Here is a 26,097-nt window from a genome sequence, read left to right on the forward strand (position 1 = left end):
AGGGCTTTTGCTTGGGGCTGACTCAGGATTGACAGCTGCTTCAGCCCTTTTGCTGTAGAAGGAGTCACGGAGGGCCTGGAATGTCACAGAATTCATGACCTGTATATCCTCTGAGATCACATCATCGTATCCTTATTTATAATATTTTTGTTGTCTTTAAGAACCATGGAGAAAATGACATTTTTTTACAGTTCCTTGTTAACATATACATACAGTTTCATATGTAGGACACAATGCCCTATGTATGAAAACATGTAAGTGGAAATACGAGAAATATACTGGTACAGAAATTTTTAAAGAGTGTGAGAATGATTTAGTTAGCATTAAATATAAGGATTTTAGATAGACTGGGGAGCTTTTTAAGAGTAACTATGACATTTTGGAGCAGTTTTCATTGGGTATGTCTACACAACAAATTTTGAAATTGGTAAACCTGATTGTATGAGGAATAGCACCTATTTTGAAATAGGCTGTGTAGACAGAGAATAGAGCCTATTTCGAAATAAGCCATACTTCGCCCAAAGGTTCCATTTCAAAATAGGCTCTAGTGTGTGCAGACATTCTATTTTGAAATAGCTGAGCAGTATTTCAAAATGCATTTTGTGTGTTTTGCTACCCTACTTCAGAATAAGCTATTCCAGAATGTGTTCTGGAATAGCTTCTTCGGTAATAAAGCTGCTACATGGACATAGCCATTGATAGTTGTGCTTCAAACTCCTTTAGATGCTTTCAGAAATCTCCCTCATAATAATTTCAAGTAATTAAAAACAAAATAACACCTACCATACAAATCTAGATGCTGAATGAAGGATGTTTCTAATGATAAGGGACAGTGGAGAGGTATGTATCAATTTCCAACTTTTAGTAGACCTTAAAGAGTTTTTTTCAGATTCCATTTGACTAGCATTTACTTCATCCAGACTAAAGAGTCCTGGATTGTCATGCACCCCATCCAGTAAAGTGTTTTCCCTAAAGCATATATTCACTTGCTTTGTCCAGTCTAGTTTTTACTGAGAGTCCTGAATCTAGCTTTGTAACTTCATATTGAACAAGAACATATCTTTTTGAAAGATGTCCCCTCATGATGTGAGTACTCCAGCTGATGGATAGTTTACCAGATACCTTAGGAACTTGTTCCAGTGACTAATTATCCTCAGTGTTAAAACAAACAAACAAACAAAATCAAACAGAAAACCTGTCCTATTTAAGCTTCCAAACACTGGATATTAGTGTGTCTTTGTGTGCTAAATCAAAGAGCCTTCTAGTATCCAGTCTATTCTCTCAGGCTATGTCTACACTTGCCTCCTTCTTTGAAGGGGGCATGGTAATTAGGGTGATGGGAGATTACTAATGAAGTGCTGCAATGAATACGCAGCACTTCATTAGGCAAATTCTCCCTGGCAGCAACTTTAAAGTGCTGGCATGCTGTGTAGCCATGGGCACTTTGAAGTGCCCGTGTTACTTCAAAGTGCTTCTACTCCTCAAAATTTTGAGGAGTAAAGAGACTTCGAAGTAGCACAGGCACTTCGAAGTGTCCGCGGCTACATGGCATGCCAGCACTTCGACGTTTGATACTTTGAAGTTGCCGCGGGGGAGAATTTGGCTAATGAAGTGCTACGTATTCATTGCAGCACTTTATTAGTAATCTCCCATCACCCGATTAGCAGGGCAAGTGTAGACATAGCCTCAGTGTAGATAATAAATCAAAATACCTAGGTCTCCTGCAAAATTTCACCAGCCACCACAGGGTTGTACAGGGCCCCAGCAGTGTCTGTGGAATTTAGGCCCATTTTGCTGCAAAGTATATAGATCCCTGAGAGAACTTGGATTTAAAATGAAAACTATTGACACCTTCCAGTTTGTAAGTTTATTTGCTATATAAGAATGTACACACAGACATACATATTATAAACAAATCCTAATACGTCAAATAACCCTAAAACTGGGCAGGTATCTCTTTTACTTTCTTAAAAAAATATTTATTTTGTGGAACAATCCTTCTCTCTTTACTCAGATGATAGTTCCATTTAAGCAAGGGGTCCACATTTATCTTGGTGTACTTCTGTTAATTAAATCCTAGTTATGCCAGTACTGTAATGAATGTAGCCTAATGGGACTGCTCGTATGAATAAGATTTGGCTTTTGTGGTACAGAAGCATCATTTATTTCATGTAGTATTTATGTAAACAAGCATTGGCAATCAGTCTTGAGCAAACGGGTTATAGGCGGTGGATGAATTGGCTCTCGAGTAGTTACTTTAGATACCTTCTGTTGTTGCTTGATTGTCATCAGTCTAGGATTTCGATGGCTGGAGTGTCCAATACTTTCACCCACCACATGTGGTGAATAGGACATTGCATTGTGGTGAATATGGGGATGGCCAACCCACGACTTTTGAGCTGCATGCAGCTCTTGGAGCCTTTAAGTGTGGCTCCTCCTAAGAGCCACATGAAGGGAGTGGTGTCTGCCCACTCCGTGCACGTACTCCAGCGCCTGGTGGGAGAAGCGTGTGGTGGCAGCAACAATGGCCCTGGCAGCAGCTCCAGTGGCAGCTCCCAGTGGTGGTGCTGGTGAATCACCGGCATTGAATTAGAGCAGGGGGAGGGGTGTCTGGCTCTGGAGGAGGGGGAGGGTGTTTATTTAATTATTTATTTAGTAGTATAATGTGATGAATATGGAAAGATGACAACCACAAGTGTAGTGATCTTTGAATTCCCATTGGACACTGCTGTTCTGTGGAATATTGTTTTTCATGTGGGCTCTGTTACATCATTGTCATTCAGAATAATCTCATAATGTTCTTACTGTGACACAGTGACTGAAGCTTGCAGACTCTTCCTTTCTGTTAGCTTACTGTCGGTTGGTGTTCTTTGTTTTTACTAACATAAGCACTGAGTAGAATCATTGCCTTAAATTTGAACTGGAACTCATTTGAGATTGAAAAAAGTTTGTTTTGTTGATTTGTAAAATTATCTGCATCCTGCAAGGCACTAAACTTTTCTTGAGATATTAAATCCACTGATTGCTGGAACCATGAACTGCAGGATTCCATTTTACGAAACATAATACTAATTAGTAATAACAAGGTTAACCATGTGCTTTAGAATTCCAAAAGAAGGGTTGGGTCATTGCAGATTTCAGACAAACATTTTAGTTCGTTCTTACTTTTTCTGGAGAAGTTTATCTTTCCTAGATATTCTGAGCCAGATTCTGTGCTGTGCTGACTTGCTGTTAGATTATAGCTCCATGCTTTTCTGCCAAGTTCATCTCCTACTCTGTCCCAAGTGAAAGCAGTCTCAGGGCTGGTCTAACCTCCACTAAGTAAGCTGGAAATTGCTGGAGTGCCGCTAGCTCTGCTTATGATTTTTCTGATTGTTTCACCCTGCTATGCTCCAATACTAATTCAATCAACACTGAAATTTGGTGCTCTTGAGAAGAACATGGTAACTTTTACAAATCATGCAGCCTGTTCACACATGGAACCTGTGGATAGGGCCATCAGCTATAAATCACTGTATGATCCTTTGGGTTGTAAGGTGATATGTAAAATGTATTACAAGAAGTGGATATAATAAACAAAACAGTCTTGGACATTGTAAAGATGTTGAGGATTGTTTTTCTCTATAAACACCTGTTCGAGTGTGTGATGACAGCTGGTAATATTTCTTCTCAAGATTCAATGTGCAGCTGTGCTTACATTCTTCAAGGATAAAACAGCCTATTTACGGCTTTTATTACATCTGTAAGAAATTACTTTCTATACTGTTTTGTATAGTGCCAATCAGAAATATGTCTATTGCAAGGCTCTTATGTGAAAGTGATACAGGTCAACAGAATGTGAGAACCAATTTAACGTCATTGCCTTCATCTTGTGTTGTAAATGATGCACAACACACATAATCTGTGCAATTGTTAACTTTCTATATGTTACTTTAATTTTTAGGCAGCATATTGTGATAAACCTAGCTAAGTATTTGATTGATATAAAATCTGAGTTATCATGTGTCAAGATTAATATTATTTACTTCCAGAAGATTAAAGTATAGTAGTGCATGTTTTCATCAAAAATTTCATCAACAGCCAAACTTGGTTTGCCTTTAGGGAAGTGAGCTAGAATTCACAGAAGATAAAAAACATCTGATTCTCCAATCTCTTCCTCCTTCTGCAATCAGTTACACCTGTGTAAAGTGGGTATAAAACACTACCGGTCTGGTTTGATAGTATTTTTGTACCCACTTTGAACTTATTATGCATGGCAGTATCCCCACAGGTGTAGAGAAGGAGGCTCAGGCCTTAAGCCCATGTTATAATGGAGGAATAGGAAGTGTAAAATCAGTAAACCAGGCTACATTTTTCATGCTGCTAGGTTGATACTGAAGGCTTAATTCTGGCCGTAGATTTGTGCTTCAGCTTTCTTAAATGTAGAATAACATGTACCAATATGGGCTTGTCAACAATGGGAAGTGTCGGTGCTTGAAATATTGCAGAGTAGTGGGAAAACCCTGCTACCGTGGGCACAACTATGCTGGAATAAAGGTGCTTACATTGGGGTAGATTATTCTAGTCTGGGAAGTAGACTAAGCTATACCAATATAAGGCATCCACATATAGCTGTGCATAGGGCTGGCTGGAAGACAGTAACTTCATTTTGTGACAACATATGAAGTTTTTAAATTTGCTTTTATTGTGGATTGGACCTTGGCCTTATCCAGTACATAGGTGCTCAGTGAGGCTGTGTCTACATGGCAGGGCTATTCTGAAATAAGATATTTCGAAATAGCTATTTCAAAATGTAGTATCTTGAAGTAACGTGTCCATACACACAATGCATTTTGAAACAGCACCCAGCTATTTCAAAATATCATTTCTGGATCCATAGCACGATTTCAAAATTGTGTCATTGGAGCCCATTATGGCTTATTTTGAAATAGCGCTATTCTGTGTCTAATAACACCTATTTCGAAATAGGAAATTCTAAATAGACATTATTCTTTGTTGAATGAGGTTTACCTGAATCGAAATAACACACCCACTATTTCAACTTTATTTCAAAATAGCGTATGTGTCATTTGGACACTGCCCAAAGTTATTTTGAAATAACTGCTGTTATTTTGAGATAGCTTTGCCATGTAGACACAGCCAGAGGGTGCAGCGAGTCGTAATTTCTTTTTTTCCCCATTGTTCAATGTGTGACCACAGGCCTTATTACTATACACAGTACAAACCTTGTTCTGCGTATTTAACTGTGAATTTCTTCATGGGCTTGTCTGTGGTGCTCACCACTATAGTAGCTGAGTGCTTTCCAAAATTAATTAATTTATCCTCACAATACCCATGTGAGGACATTATCATTTCCATTTTCAAATACAATACTTTATTTTGAGAGCAAAGCTCATGCCAACTTCAGACGCAATTTCAACTTCCAAGGACATACAGGGATAGAATCCAGTTCTCCAGGGCATCAGTCATCTTCTTTAACCAAGAGACCACCCCCCTTCTCTTCCTGCCCCCTCTGCTTCATTTGCTATATATCATGCATCTTCTGTAACAAATGAAATAGGCCTCTTACAATCAACAGCATCCTTCACAGCACAGACATCCTCATAACGTTTCTCTCATTATCATATCATCATATGCATAACGAAACAGATTCTACTCTCAGATACTATGATGATAATGAGAGAAATAGGGACACTTCAGAAATGAGTGGCAAAATCCTGGCCTCATTAATTAAATGAGCTTTTTCTGGGTCCAAGTTTTCACCCAAGGCTTTGATTTAGTTGGTGTTGACTAGGAGCCAAGTTTTCAAAGAGATTTCGGGTCAGCCTCAAACTTGGCACTGAATATCATTTTGAAACACTTGAATGTGTGCTTTTAAAACTAATTTGCATATTCATTTGTAGATTCTGTCTCTGGAGACTGGGGCTTGCAAGTTAGAGGAACCATACAAAACACCTTTAGCCTCAGAAGTACATCTACTTGTTAAAAACTCTCCTTCAGACAAAATCCTCTGGTCACAGAGAGCACTAGCATGTGCTGGGAAAGCAGTTTTTCCTTGGTGTTTTCCTAACAGCAGGCCAGCTGTCCTCTCCAAGGTTCAGTAAAAAAAATCTGAAAGGAAAAGACCTAAAACTCAAAGAAGGGCTACAAAAGCTACGCTGCTTCCCTTGTCCCTGAGCCTCTGGAAGACCTTTTTCATGAACACCACATGGCTGGGGCTATGTCAACATGAGAAGATGTGTCATCCTCAGGGAATGAGGCACAGCTCACAAGCAGCTGCACATAGCAGCAAAGAATTCAGGGGTGAAAAGGTTAATGATGTCACATTATTGTGGTAGTTTCTGCCTTATATGACGTGTGCAATTCTAAAAACAGTGATAGTTTTTCTTTTAAAAAATACACTAAAACATTTGAGTGGGCTTTCTTAAGTGATAGAGATGTGCACAAGACTATGCCATTGCACAATGAATTTTACTGTTTAATGATTATTTTTTTCAGAGAACACAGTAATTAATGATAGCGTGGCTGGTTCCTTTAGATTTTTAGATTTCCTTTAGATTCTTTTCCAATTTTTTGGTAAGACAAAACAGTAAAGATTAAAATGCAGAGAGAGGAGAGGAACAGAAAGTGCTTTTGATATAAACAGTAAGTGAAATTAATTCTTGCTTATATCTCTCCTGAATTCAGTAGAGTTATAGAAAAGATGAATTTGCTCATTATCTTTTAAATATCCAATTTGTTTTCTTCTAGATGTCTAGGCACAAGCAGTAAATTTATACCATTGTTAAGGGAGGATCCGTTTTAAGTTCCCAAGCCTCAGCTTTTTACCAATAAGATTTACCTACTGGAAAAAGACTTAGATAACTTTTTACCCAGAGAATTGTCCAGTCTCATCTACAATAAACCCTTTAACACACAATTGTTGTAGTTTCAATATTTTACAGGAAAACATGTTTTGTTTAACACCAAATGATCCTATAATGAATTACAGCAAGATGTTCTTATTTTTTTTCAACAGGATTATTTTACAGATGCAAACAGAGCATTGAAGAGAGATTCTCAACAGGATTACCATCTTGAGTATGCCATGGAAAATAGTACACATACAATATTGGCTTTTACTAGAGAGCTGCACACTTGTGACATAAATGATAAGAGTATAACGGTAAGGTATTCTGCTTTTATTTAGAAAGGTGCACATAGATCAAGAAAATCAGATAGATTAAGCACATAAAAATGTACCATGAAGCTGAAGCCCATTATCAAAATCTCCTCAGGTTACAATAAATTAATAAATAAAAAGAACTACAGAAATTCAATTACCTAAAGTGTTTGTCCAGCTATAGCTACGTCTACACGTGAAGCCTACATCGAAGTAGCTTATTTCGATGTAGCGACATCGAAATAGGCTATTTCGATGAATAACGCCTACACGTCCTCCAGGGCTGGCAACGTCGACGTTCAACATCGACGTTGCGCAGCACCACATCGAAATAGGCGCTGCGAGGGAACGTCTACATGCCAAAGTAGCACACATCGAAATAAGGGTGCCAGGCACAGCTGCAGACAGTCACAGGGCGGACTCAACAGCAAGCCGCTCCCAGACACAGTTGCACTAAACAACACAAGATCCACAGAGCTGACAACTGGTTGCAGACCCTGTGCATGCAGCATGGATCCCCAGCTGCAGCAGCAGCAGCCAGAAGCCCTGGGCTAAGGGCTGCTGCACAAGGTGACCACAGAGCCCCACAGGGGCTGGAGAGAGAGCATCTCTCAACCCCTCAGCTGATGGCCACCATGGCGGACCCCGCTATTTCGATGTTGCGGGACGCGGATCGTCTACACGTGCCCTACTTCGACATTCAACTTCGAAGTAGGGCGCTATTCCCATCCCCTTATGGGGTTAGTGGCTTCGACGTCTTGCCGGCTAACATCGATGTTAACATCAAAATAGCGCCCAACACGTGTAGCCGTGACGGGCGCTATTTCGAAGTTAGTGCCGCTACTTCGAAGTAGCATTCATGTGTAGACACGGCTTATATGAACAAGCTTCCAAAAAATTCTTTTGTGGGGCTTAGATTGATCATATACAATTTCAATATTTGGATGCATTTTAGTTAGACGTGCATTTAAAGTCAAATCACAATTTCTTTGTCTTCCCTTCTGTTTCTCAGACCTTTCTCAAATTTCTTTTGTATGGAGTCTTACATGCTTGACCTCAATACAAAAAGATGAGTTTCTGGAAAAATTGTGCATATAGCAGCATAAACATATTTGAATATTTTAAAGTGGAGCAAGTTTTATAGATATATTTATTGTCCATATTAAGTTCTTTTGTTTACTTTGCAGTGGCTACAGTGTGATAGTCTATTTCTTTTTATGCAGTTTTAGAATTTGTACTTACTGACAATAGCATTAAAGATGACTGAACAAACAGAAAGATTTGCATCAAGTCATTCGCTTTGGTATGTTAGTCTTCTAATTGTCGAAAGTTTGTTGTGGTAGGAAATATTATTTTAATTGGGGTTGTAGAATATTAGGCCAAAAGGGAACATGGCATTATCTAGTCTGATTTCACACGTCACAGACCACTAAACACCAGCTTTTAACTACCTGAATTAGACCAAAACATTACAGCCTTCAGGACATTTAATTATTGTGTTCCACAAACAGAGAACAGGCAGGATCATATTCTCATTGTACACCTGATCATAGGAGAAGCATTGGTAACTCTTCTAAAAGATACTTGCCTTATTTGCTTATCTATTTGCTGTTTAGAGATCTAGTTTGCTTTCTATGTCTGTGCATGAGCAGGGTGACCATCCATTCCGTATTGGGCAGGACAGTCCTGTATTTGGGACGCCAAAATGGCATCCTGACTTATTTTTTAAAAGGGACAGATTGTCCTGTATTTGGGTCATCCCCCAACCCCACCTTTTCTTCCAGCAGTGGCAGGAGTCACTTCTCTGAGCCTCTGAGAAGCTGGGGGAGCGTGGGCAGCTGCCGTTTCCCCAGGGCTTGGGGAGCACTGGGGCTGCTGCTTCCTGAGGTTCCTGGGGATTGCTGACGGCTGCCACTTCCCAGGGTTTGTGGGGATCACCGGCAGCTGCTGCTTCCCAGGGCTTCTGGAGAGCACCGGCAGCTGCTGCTTCCCTGGGGCTCCCAGGGATCACCGGCGGCTGCCGCTTCCTTGGGCTCCCAGGGAGTGCCCGCAGCTGCTGCCTCCTTCCCAGCTCCCCGGAGCTTGGAGAAGCTGTTCCCTCCCACCATATCTCCCTGTCCTGTGTTTGGGACAAGAAGATATGTTCTCCCTATGCATAAAACTTGATCAGATTAGTGAGCAAGACGAATGTACCTTGGTGGCACACGTTTCTCACTGGCAGAATAAACTTCCAGTTGAGGCCAACTAAGCCCTGCAAGGAGATGTCTGAAAAAATTGGTTAGAGGACAGTCATTATAGAAACACAAGGGTAGATTACAAAAGCAAGTTGGAAGAGCTCCAGTGGAACAGTGATAAGTCACTGCAGCTCTGGATATGTCTTGAGAATTTTATGAACTAGAGTGTGAGGAAGGATTTATTCCAATACCTAATCAGAAAAGATTTTGTTTTCAAGGAGAGCACAGTGAGGGTGATATGGGCCTACCACCACAAAGACTTGGGAGAAGCAGGTCAAAATTACCATGGATCAAATCGTGGATCAAAGAGTCTACGTTTACTGAACCCTGAGAAAAAGAATGTCATATCGGACTCTGTGCCATACTTTAACTTGACAAACCAAGACGTAAGTTGCTTTGGGTTTGGTTTTTATTTGGAGATTTGCTTGAGAAGGCAGAGAAACTTGGGGTCTGAAGCAGTGTGAAAAAAGTTTGACTAACAGTGTTTTCTTCCCCTTTTTATTAAGACAGGTGCCTATACCGGAGAAAGACACAACATACTGGTGCCAAATGTTTAAGATACCTATACTTCATGAAAAACATCATGTGATAAAGGTATGTGACTTTCAAGAGTCCTATTTATACCCTTATGTTTAGAGGTGTCCAGAAGACAGCAATTCTGTTTCAGAGAAACTTCCAACATTTTCAAATTTTTGTTCTGCACTGACATTTTGTTGTCCTATCATCTAGTTTTCTGAGCGCCTTTTGAAGCTATTCACAGTCTTGTTTTCACTTAACTATCTTGAGTAGTTTTGTGTCATCTGCTAATTTTGTCATTTCATGTTTACTTCTTTTTCCAAGTCATTTATAAATAATTTGAATAGGACTGGTCACAGTGGCTACGTCTACATGAGCCCCAAACTTCGAAATGGCCATTTGCCAGTATGGACAACTGGGGGACACTGTTAGTTACCTCTCTCCATTCTGAAAATTGACCATTTATTCCTACCTTTTGATTCTTATCTTTAATCGGTTTCTAATCCACGAGAGGACCTTCCCTCTTATCCCATGACAGCTTACTTTGCTTAAGAGCCATTGCTGAGGGACCTTGTCCAAGGCTTTATGGAAACCTAAGTACAAGATATACCCTGGAATCAGGCAGCTTGACTTGTGTTAGTGATACAGGTTTAAAAATAACAGTGTAGACATTCCTGTTTGTGCTGAAACCCAGGCTCTGAAACACAGTGAAGTGAGTGGCCTTCAGAACACAGGCTCCAGGCAGAGGCAGAAAATTTACACTTCTGTTTGTAGATCACTAACCCAATCCCATGTAAGCTGACCTGGGTTCAGAGACTTGCTGCTGCAGAGTTCTTTGACAGTGTGGACATAGATTAAGAGAACTCGAACCACTATCTGTTATGAAAAACAGAAGATTATTTTGTGGTACCATGGGTTTAATCAATTTTCCAGTATTGTATTTCTGGATAAATGTTAGATACAAATTATGGCCCAAGCTTCCTGAATGTTAAACCCATTGAAGTTATGATGACAGTCATACAAGTGTGTATGTAAAACAGATTTGGTGTGCAATGTTAATAACTGTTTTCAAATGGTATAGGCTCAGCATATTATCTACCTATGCATGTCTTTCCATGCTGGACTTAATGTCAACTGTACATACATACACTTCCCCCGAGGGCTTTTTATGTAACTTGCTTTTGCATGATAGCTACTATAGATGCACTATTAAAATGTACTGTATGGTCAGTTGAAGTTTGAAAACTTAATCTGATGAGTGGTTTTTATCACCACAGGATTATGGTGTTTCATATTCTTTATTTCTTCTGTGATGTATAATATTAAACCCTCATAAAGATTGCAAGTTGCCTGTTTGATATTTTATTATAAATAGCTGACAATTTTAATATTATTTTTAATGTTTTTCTTATTTGGGTAAGAAAGCAACATTGTAATTTAAATGTTGTAGTGGTCATTGACAGCTAAACTGATTACAGAGAGAACGAGAGAAAGGGAATTGTTGTGAAAACACTGTTAAAGTATTTCTTTCTAAGGGTAGAAAATGAACTTCAGATATGTCACAGTTATATAGATGATTTATGCAGGATTGTTGTGGATTTATACAGCTGTACCCTTGCAAACACAGTGTATGTTTCCAAGATCTTACTGATTACAGAAAGAAATGGGCACAAACCACGCAAATAAAGATAGAAAGGGACAAAGAACAAGCCAAATTCATTATCTGCTTTCAGCAAACTGATTGGGCTATTTGTATACATAAGTAGATGTTGATTCATAGTTTCCTCTGTTGCATACATTCAGTACAAACAAGGCTTCTCACTTTTAGAAAGTGAAAAAGCAGTGATTTAGACAAATTGGCCCGAATTTTTCTTCGCTATAATTCTAATGCCTTCATGAGGATACAGCTGCACTTAATTTGGTCCATTTTTATTCCTATGTAGGCCTTAAGACAGTAAAACATTTAAAGTAAAATATTTTCCTCTAGATGAGACCTTAGGGAAATAGAGGTAAAAGTAAAGCTAGGTAGTGAAAAATGTTAAGGTTCTCTGATTGTAGACCATTGGGTTGAAGGAGGTGAAGAAATGGAAATGATTACTGTAAAAAACCTGTGAAATCTTGGATGTCGTTCTAGTAACCCACAGTAGGAGATATCAGTCTGGGAGCTGTTCACCTCTACTGTGGGATGCAGGTGCCTCCTTTCTAAATGACAGTACAGCGTTCATTGTACTTACATGCCAAGGAGACAAGCTGTGCTTGTCAGAAGTTCTGTCTTGCTTTGCATCAACCTCACTCTGAGCTCTAATGACGCAATTTACCCCCTAATTGGTTTTAAGAAGTATGGTTTTGTCTGGGTGAAGAGATTGCCATATTGAATGATGGTGGCTGTTAGTTCAAAACAATTTAAAACTGCATTAAGTTGGGATATTTGTGTGTTAAGAAAGTTTGGGAGCAATCCTATAAACCTTTACTGCTACAAACAGCGTTTTAATGCCAGTGGGACTGTTTGTCTGTGTAAGATTTTTTGCAGGATTGGCTCATTATTCCTATCACAAGGTAGAGAATTGAAATTACTTATGTTGGTGAAATAACAATTTGTTATATTAGTTCAGGATTTCATGCAAACTGCATTATATTCAGTGTAAAATGCAACTTTCACTGTTTACATTATCTGATATCTTGGCATATGTAGAAAATACTCCCAAAATAGTCACTTTGCTTTCTATGGGCCAGATCCTCAGCTGTGGTAAACCAGCAGTTCTCCATTTCCTTTAAATCCTAAAACAAGATGCACCTAGTGTTCTGCTTCGGAATCTGAAGAAGTGGGTCTTTCCCACGAAAGCTTATTATCAAATAAATAAACCTGTTAGTCTTTAAGATGCTACAGGACTGCTTGCTTTGTCTAGTGACTGGTAAATTACATGAGAGACAAGGCTGGTGAGGTAATATATGCTACTGGAACATCATCTGGTTTGAAGGTCGGGCCCAACAGTTAGTGGTCAATGGCTCAATATCTGGATGGCAGTCGGTTTCAAGCAGAGTGCTGCAAGGCTCGGTTCTGGGGTCAGTGTTGTTCAACATCTTTGTTAACAACCTGGACAAGGAACTGGATTGCACTCTCAGCAAGTTTGCGGATGACACAAAGCTAGGGGGACAGGTAGATACGTTGGAGGGTAGAGAGAGAATCCAGAGGGACCTGGATAAATGGGAGGACTGGGCCAAAAGAAATCTGATGCAGTTCAACAAAACGTATAGAGTCCTGCACCTGGGGTGGAAGAAGTCCAAGCATTGTTATAGGCTGGGGACCAACTGGCTGAGCAGCAGTACGATGGAAAGGGACCTAGGGGTTATGGTGGATGAAAGGCTGGATATGAGTAAACAGTGTGCCCTTGTAGCCAAGAAGGCTAACAGCATACTAGGGTGTATTAGGAGGAGCATTTCGAGCAGATCTAGAGAAGTGGTTATTCCTCTTTATTCAGCACTGGTGAGGCCACATCTGGAATATTGTTTTCAGTTTTGGGCCCCCCAGTATGAAAAGGATGTGGATTTGCTGGAGCAAGTTCAGTGGAGGGCAACAAAAATGATTAAGGGTCTGGAGCACAAGACCTATGAGGATAGGGTGAGGGATTTGGGCTTGTTTAGTTTACAGAAGAGAAGACTTAGGGGTGATTTAATAGCAGCCTTCAACTTCCTGAAGGGGAGCTCTAAAGAGGAGGGTGAGAAACTGTTCTCAGTGGAGTCAGATGGCAGAACAAGAAGTAATGGTCTGAAGTTGAAGAGGGAGAGGTGTAGGTTGGATATTAGGAAGAACTACTCACCAGGAGGGTGGTGAAGCATTGGAATTCATTGCCTGGAGAGGTGGTGGATTCTCCATCCCTCGAGGTTTTTAAGTCCCGGCTTGACAAGGTCCTGGCTGGGATGAATTAGTGGTGGTTGATCCTGCTTGAAACCGGGGAGGGACTAGATGACCTCCTGAGGTCCCTTCCAGCCCTGTGATTCTGTGATTCTGTTAGTGAAAAAGACAACCTGTCACAATACACAGAGCTTTTCTTCAGGTCTGGGAAATGTATTCCACATGTCACAGCTAAATGCAAGGTGGAAAAGATTTAGCATTAGCAGTTAGCACATATCTTAAGGGAGCATTTGAGGTAGTGAGACCTGTTAACATGTGACATAGGACAAAAAGAGGATGTTAGTGGGTTACAAGATTGCTGTAATAAACTATACATCCAGTCTTCAGTCCATGATTTTCAATGTCTAGTAGAGTTATGAATTTAAGCTCCCAGGAACTGACATAGATGTAATTGCAGTTTATACAAGTAAATATGCAGCAGGTGAATTTAAGCTCTCAGAAACTGACATAGATATAATTGCAGTGCATACAAGTAAATATGCAGCAGATGAGACAATGTCTATATTTAGCTGATACCTACAAGGAGGACAGAAGCAAGTAACACTGTCTTACACCATATCCACTAGCAGAGAACAGAGCATTGGTACAATAATGAGACACTGAATCAGGGTTATAATCTCTCAATTTTCTTTTCTTATTTTATGTTTCTTGAAACTTTAAGTTCTTGGGGGCAGGGACTGTGTCTGCCTATGTATCTGGGCAGGCTCGGCTAAACCCTCCTGTTTGGGGGCTGTAGGAGGGGCTGTAATAATAATAATAATAATAATAATAATTAATAATAAACAAAGTTTACCTGTCATAAGTATAAATTATACTTTCTACAACCTGTAGGCTGTGTCTACACTGCACTGCCCTTCTGGAAGGGGCATGCTAATGAGCGAAGGGGAACATTCAGATGAGACACAGATTTAAATATCTCATGCATCATTTGCATATCCCTGTGAGATCTTGCTTCTGGAAGACCCTTTTCTGGAAGGAAAAGCTGCCATATAGATGGGGTTCCTTTGGAAGGAAACCTCCTCCCAGAGGAACCCTTATTCTCAAATGTTTGAGGAATAAGGGCTCTTCCAGGAGGGGAGTTTTCTTCAAAGAAATCCCCTCTATGCAGCAGCTTTTGCTTCCAGAAAAGGCTCTTTGAAAAGCAAGATCTTGCAGGAATATGCAAAGAAGGCATGAGATATTTAAATCAGTGCTTCATTTGCATGCTCCCTTTTGCTCATTAGCATGCCCCTTCCAGAAGGGCAGTGCACTGTAGACACAGCAATTATGGTTGAGGGGAAGCTTTTCAAACCAGAGTCAGTACCAGGCTATTCTTGTAGAACATCTGGAGTGGGCCACTTCTTAGTTTCAACCAGTATGCCCTTTAGAACAGTATCTCCTCCTCTTGTTTCACTAAACTTCTAAGAGTTTGTTCAGCTTTTATCTTCATCCTGTTGGTCCCATTGTGAACTTTCTTTTTTCAGAATCAAATATGAATGCAATAGGCCAAGTTTTAAAAATAGGTAGAACAGAAGAAAGGGACGTGATAGGGACAGAATATGTCAAGCATCAATTCATCAACATGCTGGACCTGCAAAATGACTGTACAGTAGCTCTGAAACCACAAGATGAAGCTGGCTTGTGTGTAGGAGTACTGTACATTCCCTCCTGCCTCAAAAACCTCCCACAGCTAAATGTGCATTTGCCTGTCTTGCTGCTTGCAGCTCCAGGGTATGGCGTATGCTTGAGGCTTTCAACCATGCCGTACATTTTTATTTTTCCTACATATAGAAGTTAGGCATGAGTTTTCTCAGGCTCTGTGTTGTATTTATTTTCCAAGGCTTTCTAAAATATAAGTTTGTCTGTTGCTTTTTCAGATTCTTGCACTTCTCAATACAATTATTAAATAGCTCATTCTTCAAAATGATCATGTTTGTTTGACTTCTTTTTTGAAATGTGTTTTCATTTAAATTAGTGTACAAAGAATATCATATGCATAAGGCAAATTCTTCTGCACCGCATAAGCTCCTCACAGGGAATGAGTAGGGGTCTGCTGACACAGCACTCCATGGCTACATCTAGACTAGAGGGTTTTGTAGGCAAAATGGCCATTTTGTCGACAAAGCCTGTGGAGCATCCATATTCCCAAGGGCATTCAGTAAAGTCAGCAGAATGCAGCACTTCTGTCAACAACTGTGCCCTGCTTGGCATGAGGAAGAATGCCTCTGTCGACATCTGGACATTCCGGGGCGGCCTTCTGTTGACAGAAAGTGCTTCTGGGACACCAGGCAACCCTGTCTGCTGTGCTTCCAGTTGGCTGTTTTGCTGATAGAGTGGCCGGGCAGTCCAGCTGCTCTCTGATGACAGAGCAGATTGCTCTTTCAATCCACTTGGTGGTCTGGCCACTCATTATTGACAAAAGTTTTGTTGGAAGATATCTTCTGACACACACTTCTGTCGACAAATCTGTGTAATCTGAATATTGAGACACTCCATGAGAAGGTCTTTGCATTGGTCTTGAATAAGCCACATTGATCATGAATTTTGTGAGCATGTATGAGTGGCATAGAGGGGCCACTTGTGCTATGCCAACCCTTAGGCAGGGATAGGAGCTGCACCAGTAAGAAATAGATAGAAGCTCCAAGCCCACAGTTGCTCTGTATGCCACCTGCCCAGAGCCTGAATACTTAGATTTTCTGCAGGTAATAAAAGGATTAGCATGGGTTATGTCATTTAATCTTGCCAAGGAATGCATTTTAAAAAACTTATTATTTCTAATTCTATGTAAGAGTTCTCCCCTGGAGGCGCACTGAAACTTCTGAAATCACATGCTCTGATTTCCATTGCTTTTTTATATCGTGTGACAACTCATCTTTTTCGTCATGTCAGGTTTCAGAATTTTTTCCCTCTGGTGTTGAGGAGGCCTGCGGTTAATCAGGATGATGGTAGAGATTTTATACTTCACATCAGTTTATTTACAATATTTACAGGGTTGACCCCAAAGCATCTTTAAGCAAAAAAACAAAACAGAACAAAACAAAAAAATGTTTTCTAACACGAGCTGGAATACTGCCTCTTTTTATGTCAGTTACCAACTGCCAGCTAGTCTCTCTTCCCCTCTCTGCGTCCAGCTACGCTGCCAACCAAGGCCCCCTCCCTGAACAAAAATAAGCAAAACATTTCAGCTTATAGGTAAAGAAAAAGCTCTATGTCTTTTCCCTTTCTGCACAGAACCCTCTGCAACTTGCTGGTCTTCCATCCTCTCTTATTCTTCTCACTTGAAGAGATTTTTAAAGAACACAGTCTGTCCTTCACTAAACTCAGGTGTCCATAATTAACTTAAGCTAATCTCTTTCAGATCATAGAAAGGAGGGCTGTAATTATTTTAAGACTAATATATCTACCTCCAAGCACACTTCCAGAATGTTCTGGTCTGACTTTGTCTCAATATATTAAAATGGCACAAGATCACTTTCCCTATTAATTTTTTTTCTTATATTTGTGTTTATTTGGTCATTTTATTTCTTCATTTTTCCTGAGCTTGCCTCATACAGATGTTTGCCTGTGCCATGAAAATGACAATTTCAGATTCATTAGGAACACTTGCTCAGAAACTATATTTTGAAGGCTTGTTGTAATTTCTTTTTTTTATGTTCATGATTTTTCAGTAACATTTTTTACTGTTTTTAGCTTAGGGCTAAGTGGTTTTCTTTCTCCCTATAATTTATTATAATTGGATTGTTTACTAATGTAACTGTATGAGCCATAATTATACTACTCATTACTTTGGCTCTGTGCTGCTTAGGTATAAATGCTGACCCCAGCTCTCCCAACTACAGTAGCATGTTTCCCTCTGCAATTAAAAAACATGTAAGTATTACCTTCCTTACATTCCTTATAAACATATTCTCCCACCACACCTGGCACACCTCAGTTTCTCTTCACATATTTGAGGGGTGTGTACACACTTCCGACACTCCAAAACTGTTGGTGAAAGAATGTGTGTTTTAGAAGCCAGGACCTCCATAATCACTTTGCTTGAAGTTTTTTCAACAGTAATCTGTAACATGACCATACTAATTTCAAACCTATTTTCCTTCTTATTTTCTTAGCATTCTTAAAATATCTTTGTTTTTAAATTTGTGGAATGGATGCTGCAACCCCAGCTAGTAATCATTTCTACATGAATTGTAAGAAAAAAACATTATCTGAGACTGAATGTTAGCATTAAGGATCATCTTCCATTGTTTCCAGTGCTGTAGTTGTATTGGTATCTGTATATTAGGGAAACAAGCTGGATGAGCAATAACTTTTATTACACCAACTTCAGGTGTCTCACCTTGTCTCCCTTATATTCATTCTTTTACTAAATAGATGTTATAAATTGTATAATGGTATAAATAGATGTTGTAAAGTGAAGTTGGTCCAATAAAGATATTACCACACCTACCTTGCCTCTGTACTATTAAGAAGCAGCAAACCAGGTTGTATGAGAACTAACTTACCCAGAAATTTCAACCTTCACCCAGAATTTGGAACTAGACTTGTTAAAGGTACAAATAACCCAGCCAGAGTGTTTCTTCCACCTCCTGCATGCCATTATTTTTAATTTTCATGGTGCTTGTAGGTTCTACCTGGGACCAGAGGCAGAACAGCCAAAATACTGGGGAAAAAGGCTCCATTATTTCCATGGTCAAATGGAGCCAGAAAGGACTCAAATCCTCTCAGAAAGCCTGTTCTGATGGGATTTGTAGCATAATTTTGTACGGATGATGTTTGGATACATACTCAAGTCATCTCTTTCATGTGTCTCCATTAACTGTGTAATCTCACTCATGAGAATGGAGCAAACATATTGACCAATGCTGGAATGGGAGAAAGTACTGTATTTTGAGTTTATGTGGATTAACACATAAGACGCAAAAACACGTCTGGTTGGTTAACTATAAAATATCTCTGAGTGGGTCATATACACTAAAACAGCATCTTGATGCAAACTTTTTTCATCATCATTAATATACTGGGTGACAGAGAAGGTAGCAATAAAAGATTTTTAACTCAAATTTCTTAGGGTAGTAAATCACTTTGGTGATGTCTATACAACAGCATTTTTTCAAAATAATCCCTTCTGGAACAGCTTTTCCAAAATAGCTTATTTTGAAATAACACAGCAATACACGAGGTCTGCATCTACACTGCCCCTCCCTTTCAAAAGGGGCATTCAAACACAGCTGATTGAAAATGCCAATGAGTGACTCATTTGCATAATGATGACCACCTGCCATTACAGAAGTACTGTTTTTGAAACCCAAAACACCTGTGTACACAGGGTTCCTTTAAAAGGAACCCACCCCCCTTTCGAAAGCACCCTTCTTCCTGAAGAAAATTGGGAAGAAGGGTAATTTTGAAAGGGGTGCTTCCTTTCAAAGAAACCCCGTGTACATGGTTGTTTTGGCTTTTGAAAACAGCACTTCTGTAATGGCAAATGGTCATCATTATGCAAATGAGGCGCTGAATAAGCAAATCAGTGACTCATTTGCCTTTTCTATTGGCCACATTTGCATGCCCCTTTTGAAAAGGAGGGCCAATGTAGACGTGGACAAGCATGCATTTCAAAACAGCACCCAACTATTTTGAAATAGCATGACCAGACACATATTGCCCATTTCAAAATAGTGCCATTGGACACCCTTATCGCTTATTCTGAAACAGTGTTTTTCTATGTCTTAACAGCACTTATTTCGAAATAGATATAACAAAATAGGTGATATTCCTCCTGCAATGAGGTTTATGAAATTCAAAATAACATGCCCACTATTTTGAATTTATTTCAAAATAGCATGTGCTTAGTGTAGATGCTTGCAAAGTTATCTTAAAATAATGACTTCTGTTTTGAGATAATTTTACTGTGTAGATGTACCCTTTGGACTAAAAGGGTCCATGGATTTGTCCTAATTAAGATGAAAAATATGATTTTTAAAGTCTGCTTTTAGGAGATTTGGACTTTTTGTACAGGCAATTTCTTTTTCCTGTCAATCATCAACGAGTGAGTATGAAACTAATCAAATCATGCCCTGTATTTCATCAGGAAAATGCTAGTTACCCAACATTTAATAATGTTGAGGTACACTAGTGCATGACATATGTAACAGTTTTCCAACAGTGGTCTTGCCAAAGAAAGGGCATGCCTTTTGAACTAAAATTTATCTGCATTTGAGCAGACTAGCAGTTGCTGATTAAACTTCATTTTCAGATTCATAGTAATCTCTTGTTAGAAAGCAGAGTCCCTCAAAAATCTTGTTGCCAAGGGAGATTGGGCTTTTTGGATGTGGGAATGTGTTGGTAATACTGGAAACACAAAGGATCTCCAGTTTAAGACACTGATTGATTAGCAGGCAGAGAGGCGGCCTGTAGTCTTTGGTACCTAAATGGGGGCACTGATTTTTATGTTGAATGATACCAGACAGTAACTTCTTGTTGTTCTCTGGCCTGAACTTTTATTTAATGTCATAACTCTGACAAATTGCATCAGTCAGTCTGAAACAAAAAAGTTCTGTATTTTACATGTACATTGCATGTATATAACAATTTCAACCCTCTAAAATTAGATTGTCAGCAGTGTTCATCATGTGCCACAGAACTTGCAAGCTATCTGGCCTTTGATCCGGTGGACTCTAGCTTCACCACAAGCCTGAACAGGCACTATCAATTATGCAATGTCAAAAATCACTCCACTGAACTGGCTGGAGATACAAACTTTTCCAGGTAAAACCCCTTAAATGTACAACTTGCACATTTCAAGCACCGTCTCTTTGTGTCATAGGTGTTTGTGTACCTCAAACTTGTGAGCAAAACTGGCGGCACTGATGGCCACATTGGAGTTGGTTGCATGGCCAAAGTGCCTGTTTCTCAGTGGATTGTAATCCTCCCCTGAAGTTTTTTCTGTATTCCCTTGTGATAAGAAATTTGTCAGCCTTACTTCAATCCCTGGGCAAATAATGGAGGGAATCCTCAAGGAGTCCATTTTGGAGCACTTGGAGGAGGGAAAAGTGATCAAAAGTAGCCAACATGAATTCACCATGGGCAAGTCCTGCCTGACCAATCTGATTAGCTTCTATGATGAGGTAACAAGCTCTGTGAATGTGGGGTAGTCAGTGGATGTGATATACCTTGACTTCAGCAAGGCTTTTGATATGGTCTCCCACAACATTCTTGTCCATAAATTAAGGAAATATGGATTGGATTCTTGGACTATAAAATGGATAAAAAGCTGGCTTGATGGTTGGGCCCAACAGGTAGTGGTCAATGGCTCAATATCTGGATGGCGGTCTGTTTCAAGCAGAGTGCCGCAAGGCTCAGTTCTGGGGCCGGTGTTGTTCAACATCTTTATTCATGACCTGGATGAGGGACTGGATTGCACCCCTCAGCAAGTTTGCGGATGACACAAAACTAGGGGGAAAGGTAGATTCGTTGGAGGGTAGAGAGGGAATCCAGAGGGACCTGGATAAATTGGAGGACTGGGCCAAAAGACATGTGATGCGGTTCAATAAGGAGAATTGTAGAGTCCTGCACCTGGGGCGTAAGAATCCCAAGCATTGGGACCAACTGGCTCAGCAGCAGTACGATGGAAAGGGACCTAGGGGTTATGGTGGATGAAAGGCTGGATATGAGTAAACAGTATGCCCTTGTAGCCAAGAAGACTAACGGCATACTAGGGTGCATTAGGAGCAGCATTTTGAGCAGATCTAGAGAAGTAGTTATTCCTCTTTATTCAGCACTGGTGAGGCCACATCTGGAATATTGTGTCCAGTTTTGGGCCCCCCAGTATAAAAAGGATGTGGATTTGCTGGAGCAGGTTCAGCGAAGGGCAACAAAAATGATTAAGGGTCTGGAGCACAAGACCTATGAGGATAGGGTGAGGGATTTGGGCTTATTTAGTTTACAGAAGAGAAGACTTAGGGGTGATTTAATAGCAGCCTTCAACTTCCTGAAGGGGAGCTCTAAAAAGGAGGGTAAGAAACTGTTCTCAGTGGTGTCAGATGGCAGAACAAGGAGTAATGGTTTGAAGTTAAAGAGGGAGAGGTGTAGGTTCGATATTAGGAAAAACTACTTCACCAGGCAAGTGGTGAAGCACTGGAATTCATTGCCTAGGGAGGTGGTGGATTCTCCATCCCTCAAGGTTTTTAAGTCCTGGCTTGACAAGGTCCTGGCTGGGATGACTTAGTGGGAGTTGATCCTGCTTGAAGCAGGAGGCTGGACTAATGACTTCCTAATGTCCCTTCCAGCCCTGTGATTCTGTGACCTCCTGATGTCTCTTCCAACCCTCTGATTTTTGTGATTCTGTGATCATGTCAATTTGGCAGATCAGCAAATAATGAAAAAAATATTGTTGATATAGAAGAAGGTAAAAGTAACCAAGAAGATAAAAGCAAGAGAAGAGCTGTATGTCTCTCGTTGAAACTGTCTGGTGAAAATTAGCCAGTCCTCATTTTCAAAAACCTGAGTTTGGTGAACCTGATTAGATAAAATAACTAGCTTGTATACCAACGCCATCTTACATCACAATGTACCTTACCATAATAGGTACACAAAATCTCATATCATAATTTATAATTCAGCTTTACAGACTGTAGAACAGTATTCTGGACCACCGAGCTGAGCACTATGGGCAGCTGAGGGAACCACATTCACATGACTCTACCTGTCCCCTGAATAGCTTTTGTGTAAGGCCATGGCCTCAGCAAGTGGCATTTACCATGGAGAGTACTTCCTCCTGTGGTGCTTTGCTAATACTGGAGCACACATAGTAGGTTTGGGGTTTAATGACATATGGCTGATTTATGCAGCTATGTGCTCCGTAGAGTAACAGATCTTTTGCCATTCTTGATGCTGTGGAGAGACTATTATTCCAGGGAAGGACCTCAATTCATTTTTCTGTGTTGAAGTATTACTGGGGCATGGCTCATAAGACACAGGGCACACTCACTTAGTACAAGAAAAATCCCTCTTTTGCAGCCTTCATTGTCAAGATCACTTGCTTCAGTGTGTGGAGATGCTTCTGCATCTGACTAATGAATCCCATGGGACTAATGCTCCCATGCAGGCCTGATTCTTTAGCAGCACTATTGCTGCACTGTTACATTTGAGGATATCTCATTCATAAACAGGTGTAGAATAAGGTTGGATAGGATGGGACTCCAGATATATGTAATAATGACAACCCCATTTTTTCTAATGAGTTTGAAATATAAAAACTACGAGGAAACCAGCTTTTGAATTTGAACACAGGAATCAACAATCTTTAGTTTTTGTTTATGCTATTTTCATTAGAGCGTGAAGACACCACTGGAACAAAACCGGACAAACTAATTGGTATTTCTTTACACAACAAAAAAATTGAAAAATTGTTTTACTAAATTTGGTTGACCAGATTTCCTAGTGAGATTGTTTGGAGGTGAAAGTTGGCTATAGTTAGCTGGCTTGAGCCCTTTGGAGAAACAGCCATTAATAACAAGCTACAGCTGTAACGTCAAGGAAGCAAAGCAAACAAAAAGAGATGGAAAATAGTTATAAACAAGAGAGAGCTTTCAGATGTGATTTCTTTCTAACAGGAGTCCTCACGTCTTGGCATATGAGATGAATTTGAAATGTTCATCCCATCAATAACTTGATGCTGGTTTGCAACAGGGTTAAATGCAAACCCATTGTTTATAATTCAATGTAAAAATAAATCAGGCTTTATAAACAAAAACAGTATTATTGTTCTTGTGTAATAGGTGAATGGATAATAAGGAAAAAAGAATAAAATTAATCTGAATAATTGTCAGGAATTTACAAGTAGAAAATTAAAGACCAGATAAGATTATAGTCTCTTTTTCCTTTGTAAATATGGAATAACACCATTGACTTCAAGGCTGTATCTACACGAGCTCCCAACTTCGAAGGGAGGATGGTAAGTAGGGTGTCAGGAGATTATTAATGAAGTGCTGCGGTGCATATGCAGCACTTCATGAAGCTAATTCTCCCCTGTGGCAACTTCGAAGTGTTAAACTTCGAAGTGACAGCTTGCATGTAGCCACGGCTAACCTGTGGGTACTTTGAGGTGCCCAGGCAATTCTGAGGAGTAAACGGATGTCGAAGTAGCCCAGGCACTTTAAAGTACCCACGGGTTAGCCGCGGCTACACACAAGCTGGCACTTTGAAGTTTAACACTTCGAAGTTGCCACAGGGGAGAATTAGCTTAATGAAGTGCTGCATATGCACCGCAGCCCTTCATTAATAATCTCCCGACACCCTACTTACCATCCTTCCTTCGAAGTTGGGAGCTAGTGTAGACACAGCCTAAGTTACTGTGGATGTTCACAGGTGTGATTGAGGTCAGAATCTGGCCCATCAATTCTAATTTGATATTACACTAACAGATCTTTGCAGTCAATCTTGTGACCGTTACTAAGTGGATACATTATGATGAAAGACAGTATAAAGGAGTGTATTGGCTCCCAAATTAAAGAAGTTTGGTGCCAGATAAGGTGTCTAAGGGGTTTGAAGTAAAGCATTAAATCCACTAACAAAAATGGGATTTCACAAAGTTCATATCTGTGGTTGTATGAATGACTGAAAAAAAACCAAACCTTACTTTACTCAATCAAGGCGAGTCATGCAGGTGAAATAGCATAACCCTCCTATTTAGAAGCAAAAAATGCATGTTCTTGCTTTGCCCTGGGCAGTTACTTGAAAAACTGCAATCTTAGCCTTGATCAGCCCACAAAGAAGCTCCCAATGAAGGGAAAAGCTTTTTTCCCTTTTAAACAAAATTTGCTAAGAACAGTTATTAAGAAGTTTAAGTGAAATGTTGAAAGTGTGGAGTTCAGAAAACACACCTTGTTGTGGCATGTAAAAAAATCACCATGGAGACATCTTTTTACTGGTTTAATAAATGTTATTATACAGATAGGCACTGCATATTTTTTCTGAAGATGTAATTATTTGCAGTATTAGCTGACATAAATCCATTCCAGAGCCCTGAACTTCCCAAGGTTTGTTGTAGAAAAAAATCAAAATAATTGAAAAACCACTAGAATTTCAATCAATATTTGTAATGTATGGTAAAATGAAGAACTTTACTATATATGTATACTACTATTTCACATAGATTAACCATTTTTTGAGAAACTTTCTTTCATTTGTGTGAGTGTGTGCATCACACACCCCTCCGCTGAAAGAAATTACTTCAATTTTAGGTAGCAGATTGTAACACATGTACATGGCTATGAAGCAGTTCTGCACTATGGGGCAAAGTAGAACTAACTTACGCAATTCCAGTTAAGTGAATACTGTAGCTGGGGTCAACATACTTTAGACTGAATTACCATGAGGTAGTCTTTACTACTGGAAGTTGATGGGAGAAACTATTCCATTGATTTCCTTTATGCTTCTTGCTCTAATGGAGTACCAGAGTTGATAAGAAAGTTATTGGTGATTGATTTAGTGGGTCTCACTACACCCTCTAAATTGGCCCCTGGAGGACTGATCAACACAGCACTGATCCCCTGGCAAGTGTAGGCAAGCCTTTATTAGTGTGCTCATTCAGAAAAGTCTTGTGCCCAAACTTTTATGCTACAGAGGGAGTAGTGTAAGTGAGCATAAACTACTGGTAGCAGTAACATAGTGGCAGGGTTTTTTTTGAAATTGTTGTCAAAAATAGAAGTGATGTAGGACTTTCTTATACTTTTTACACTCTCAAGCATTTTTGGTATTTTGATTTGCGATCAATATGGAGCTCTTATTCCACGACCCTAGTGAAGGGCAACTGCAGCTTGTCTGGATCCGGACCCTAAGGCATGCAGCTCCCCTCCATAGAATCTGGCCTATAGGAGGATGGAGGGTTTGGAGTGCCGAGCCCCACGGGCCAGATCAGGCAAGCCACTGTCTGGATCCAGACCGTGCACTCTTGCCAGGGGCCAGAAGCAGCTCCGGGTTCCTCTGCCAGTCGCTACTGTTCTCCCAGCTGGGAGAAGAGATGGGGCAGCAGTGGCCTGGGCAGCGTGCCCACAGGCTTTCTACAACTGCTCCGACTGGCCAGTGCCTGATAGTAGCAGGGAGAGGGTGCAGAGACGTGTGTGTGGGTGTACTGTAAAGCTAACCCAGACCCCACGCCCCCCAGACAGCTCCTGTGCCCCTTCTCATCCAGACCCCCATCTCACCCTCTTCCAGCAACCTTCCTCCCACCCACACCTTGACCACTCTCTCCCAGATCCCTCATCCCCACCACAGACCCCTTCCTTCCTGACTCC

At 40.2% G+C, this 26,097-nt stretch overlaps 1 protein-coding gene across 1 annotated transcript in view; it reads left to right on the forward strand.

Annotated features, from left to right (window-relative positions):
- The window catches only part of MOXD1 (monooxygenase DBH like 1), an 82,672-nt gene that overhangs the window by 18,823 nt on the left and 37,752 nt on the right, over nucleotides 1-26,097 (forward strand). The window contains exons 2-4 of the mRNA XM_074988760.1: nucleotides 7,019-7,165; nucleotides 9,615-9,782; nucleotides 9,907-9,990. Of these exons, the coding sequence (XP_074844861.1) occupies nucleotides 7,019-7,165; nucleotides 9,615-9,782; nucleotides 9,907-9,990 (399 nt within the window). The remainder of the gene's footprint in view (nucleotides 1-7,018; nucleotides 7,166-9,614; nucleotides 9,783-9,906; nucleotides 9,991-26,097) is intronic.

This window comes from Carettochelys insculpta, chromosome 3 (genome assembly GCF_033958435.1).
Source record: "Carettochelys insculpta isolate YL-2023 chromosome 3, ASM3395843v1, whole genome shotgun sequence".
Classification (NCBI taxonomy): domain Eukaryota; kingdom Metazoa; phylum Chordata; order Testudines; family Carettochelyidae; genus Carettochelys; species Carettochelys insculpta.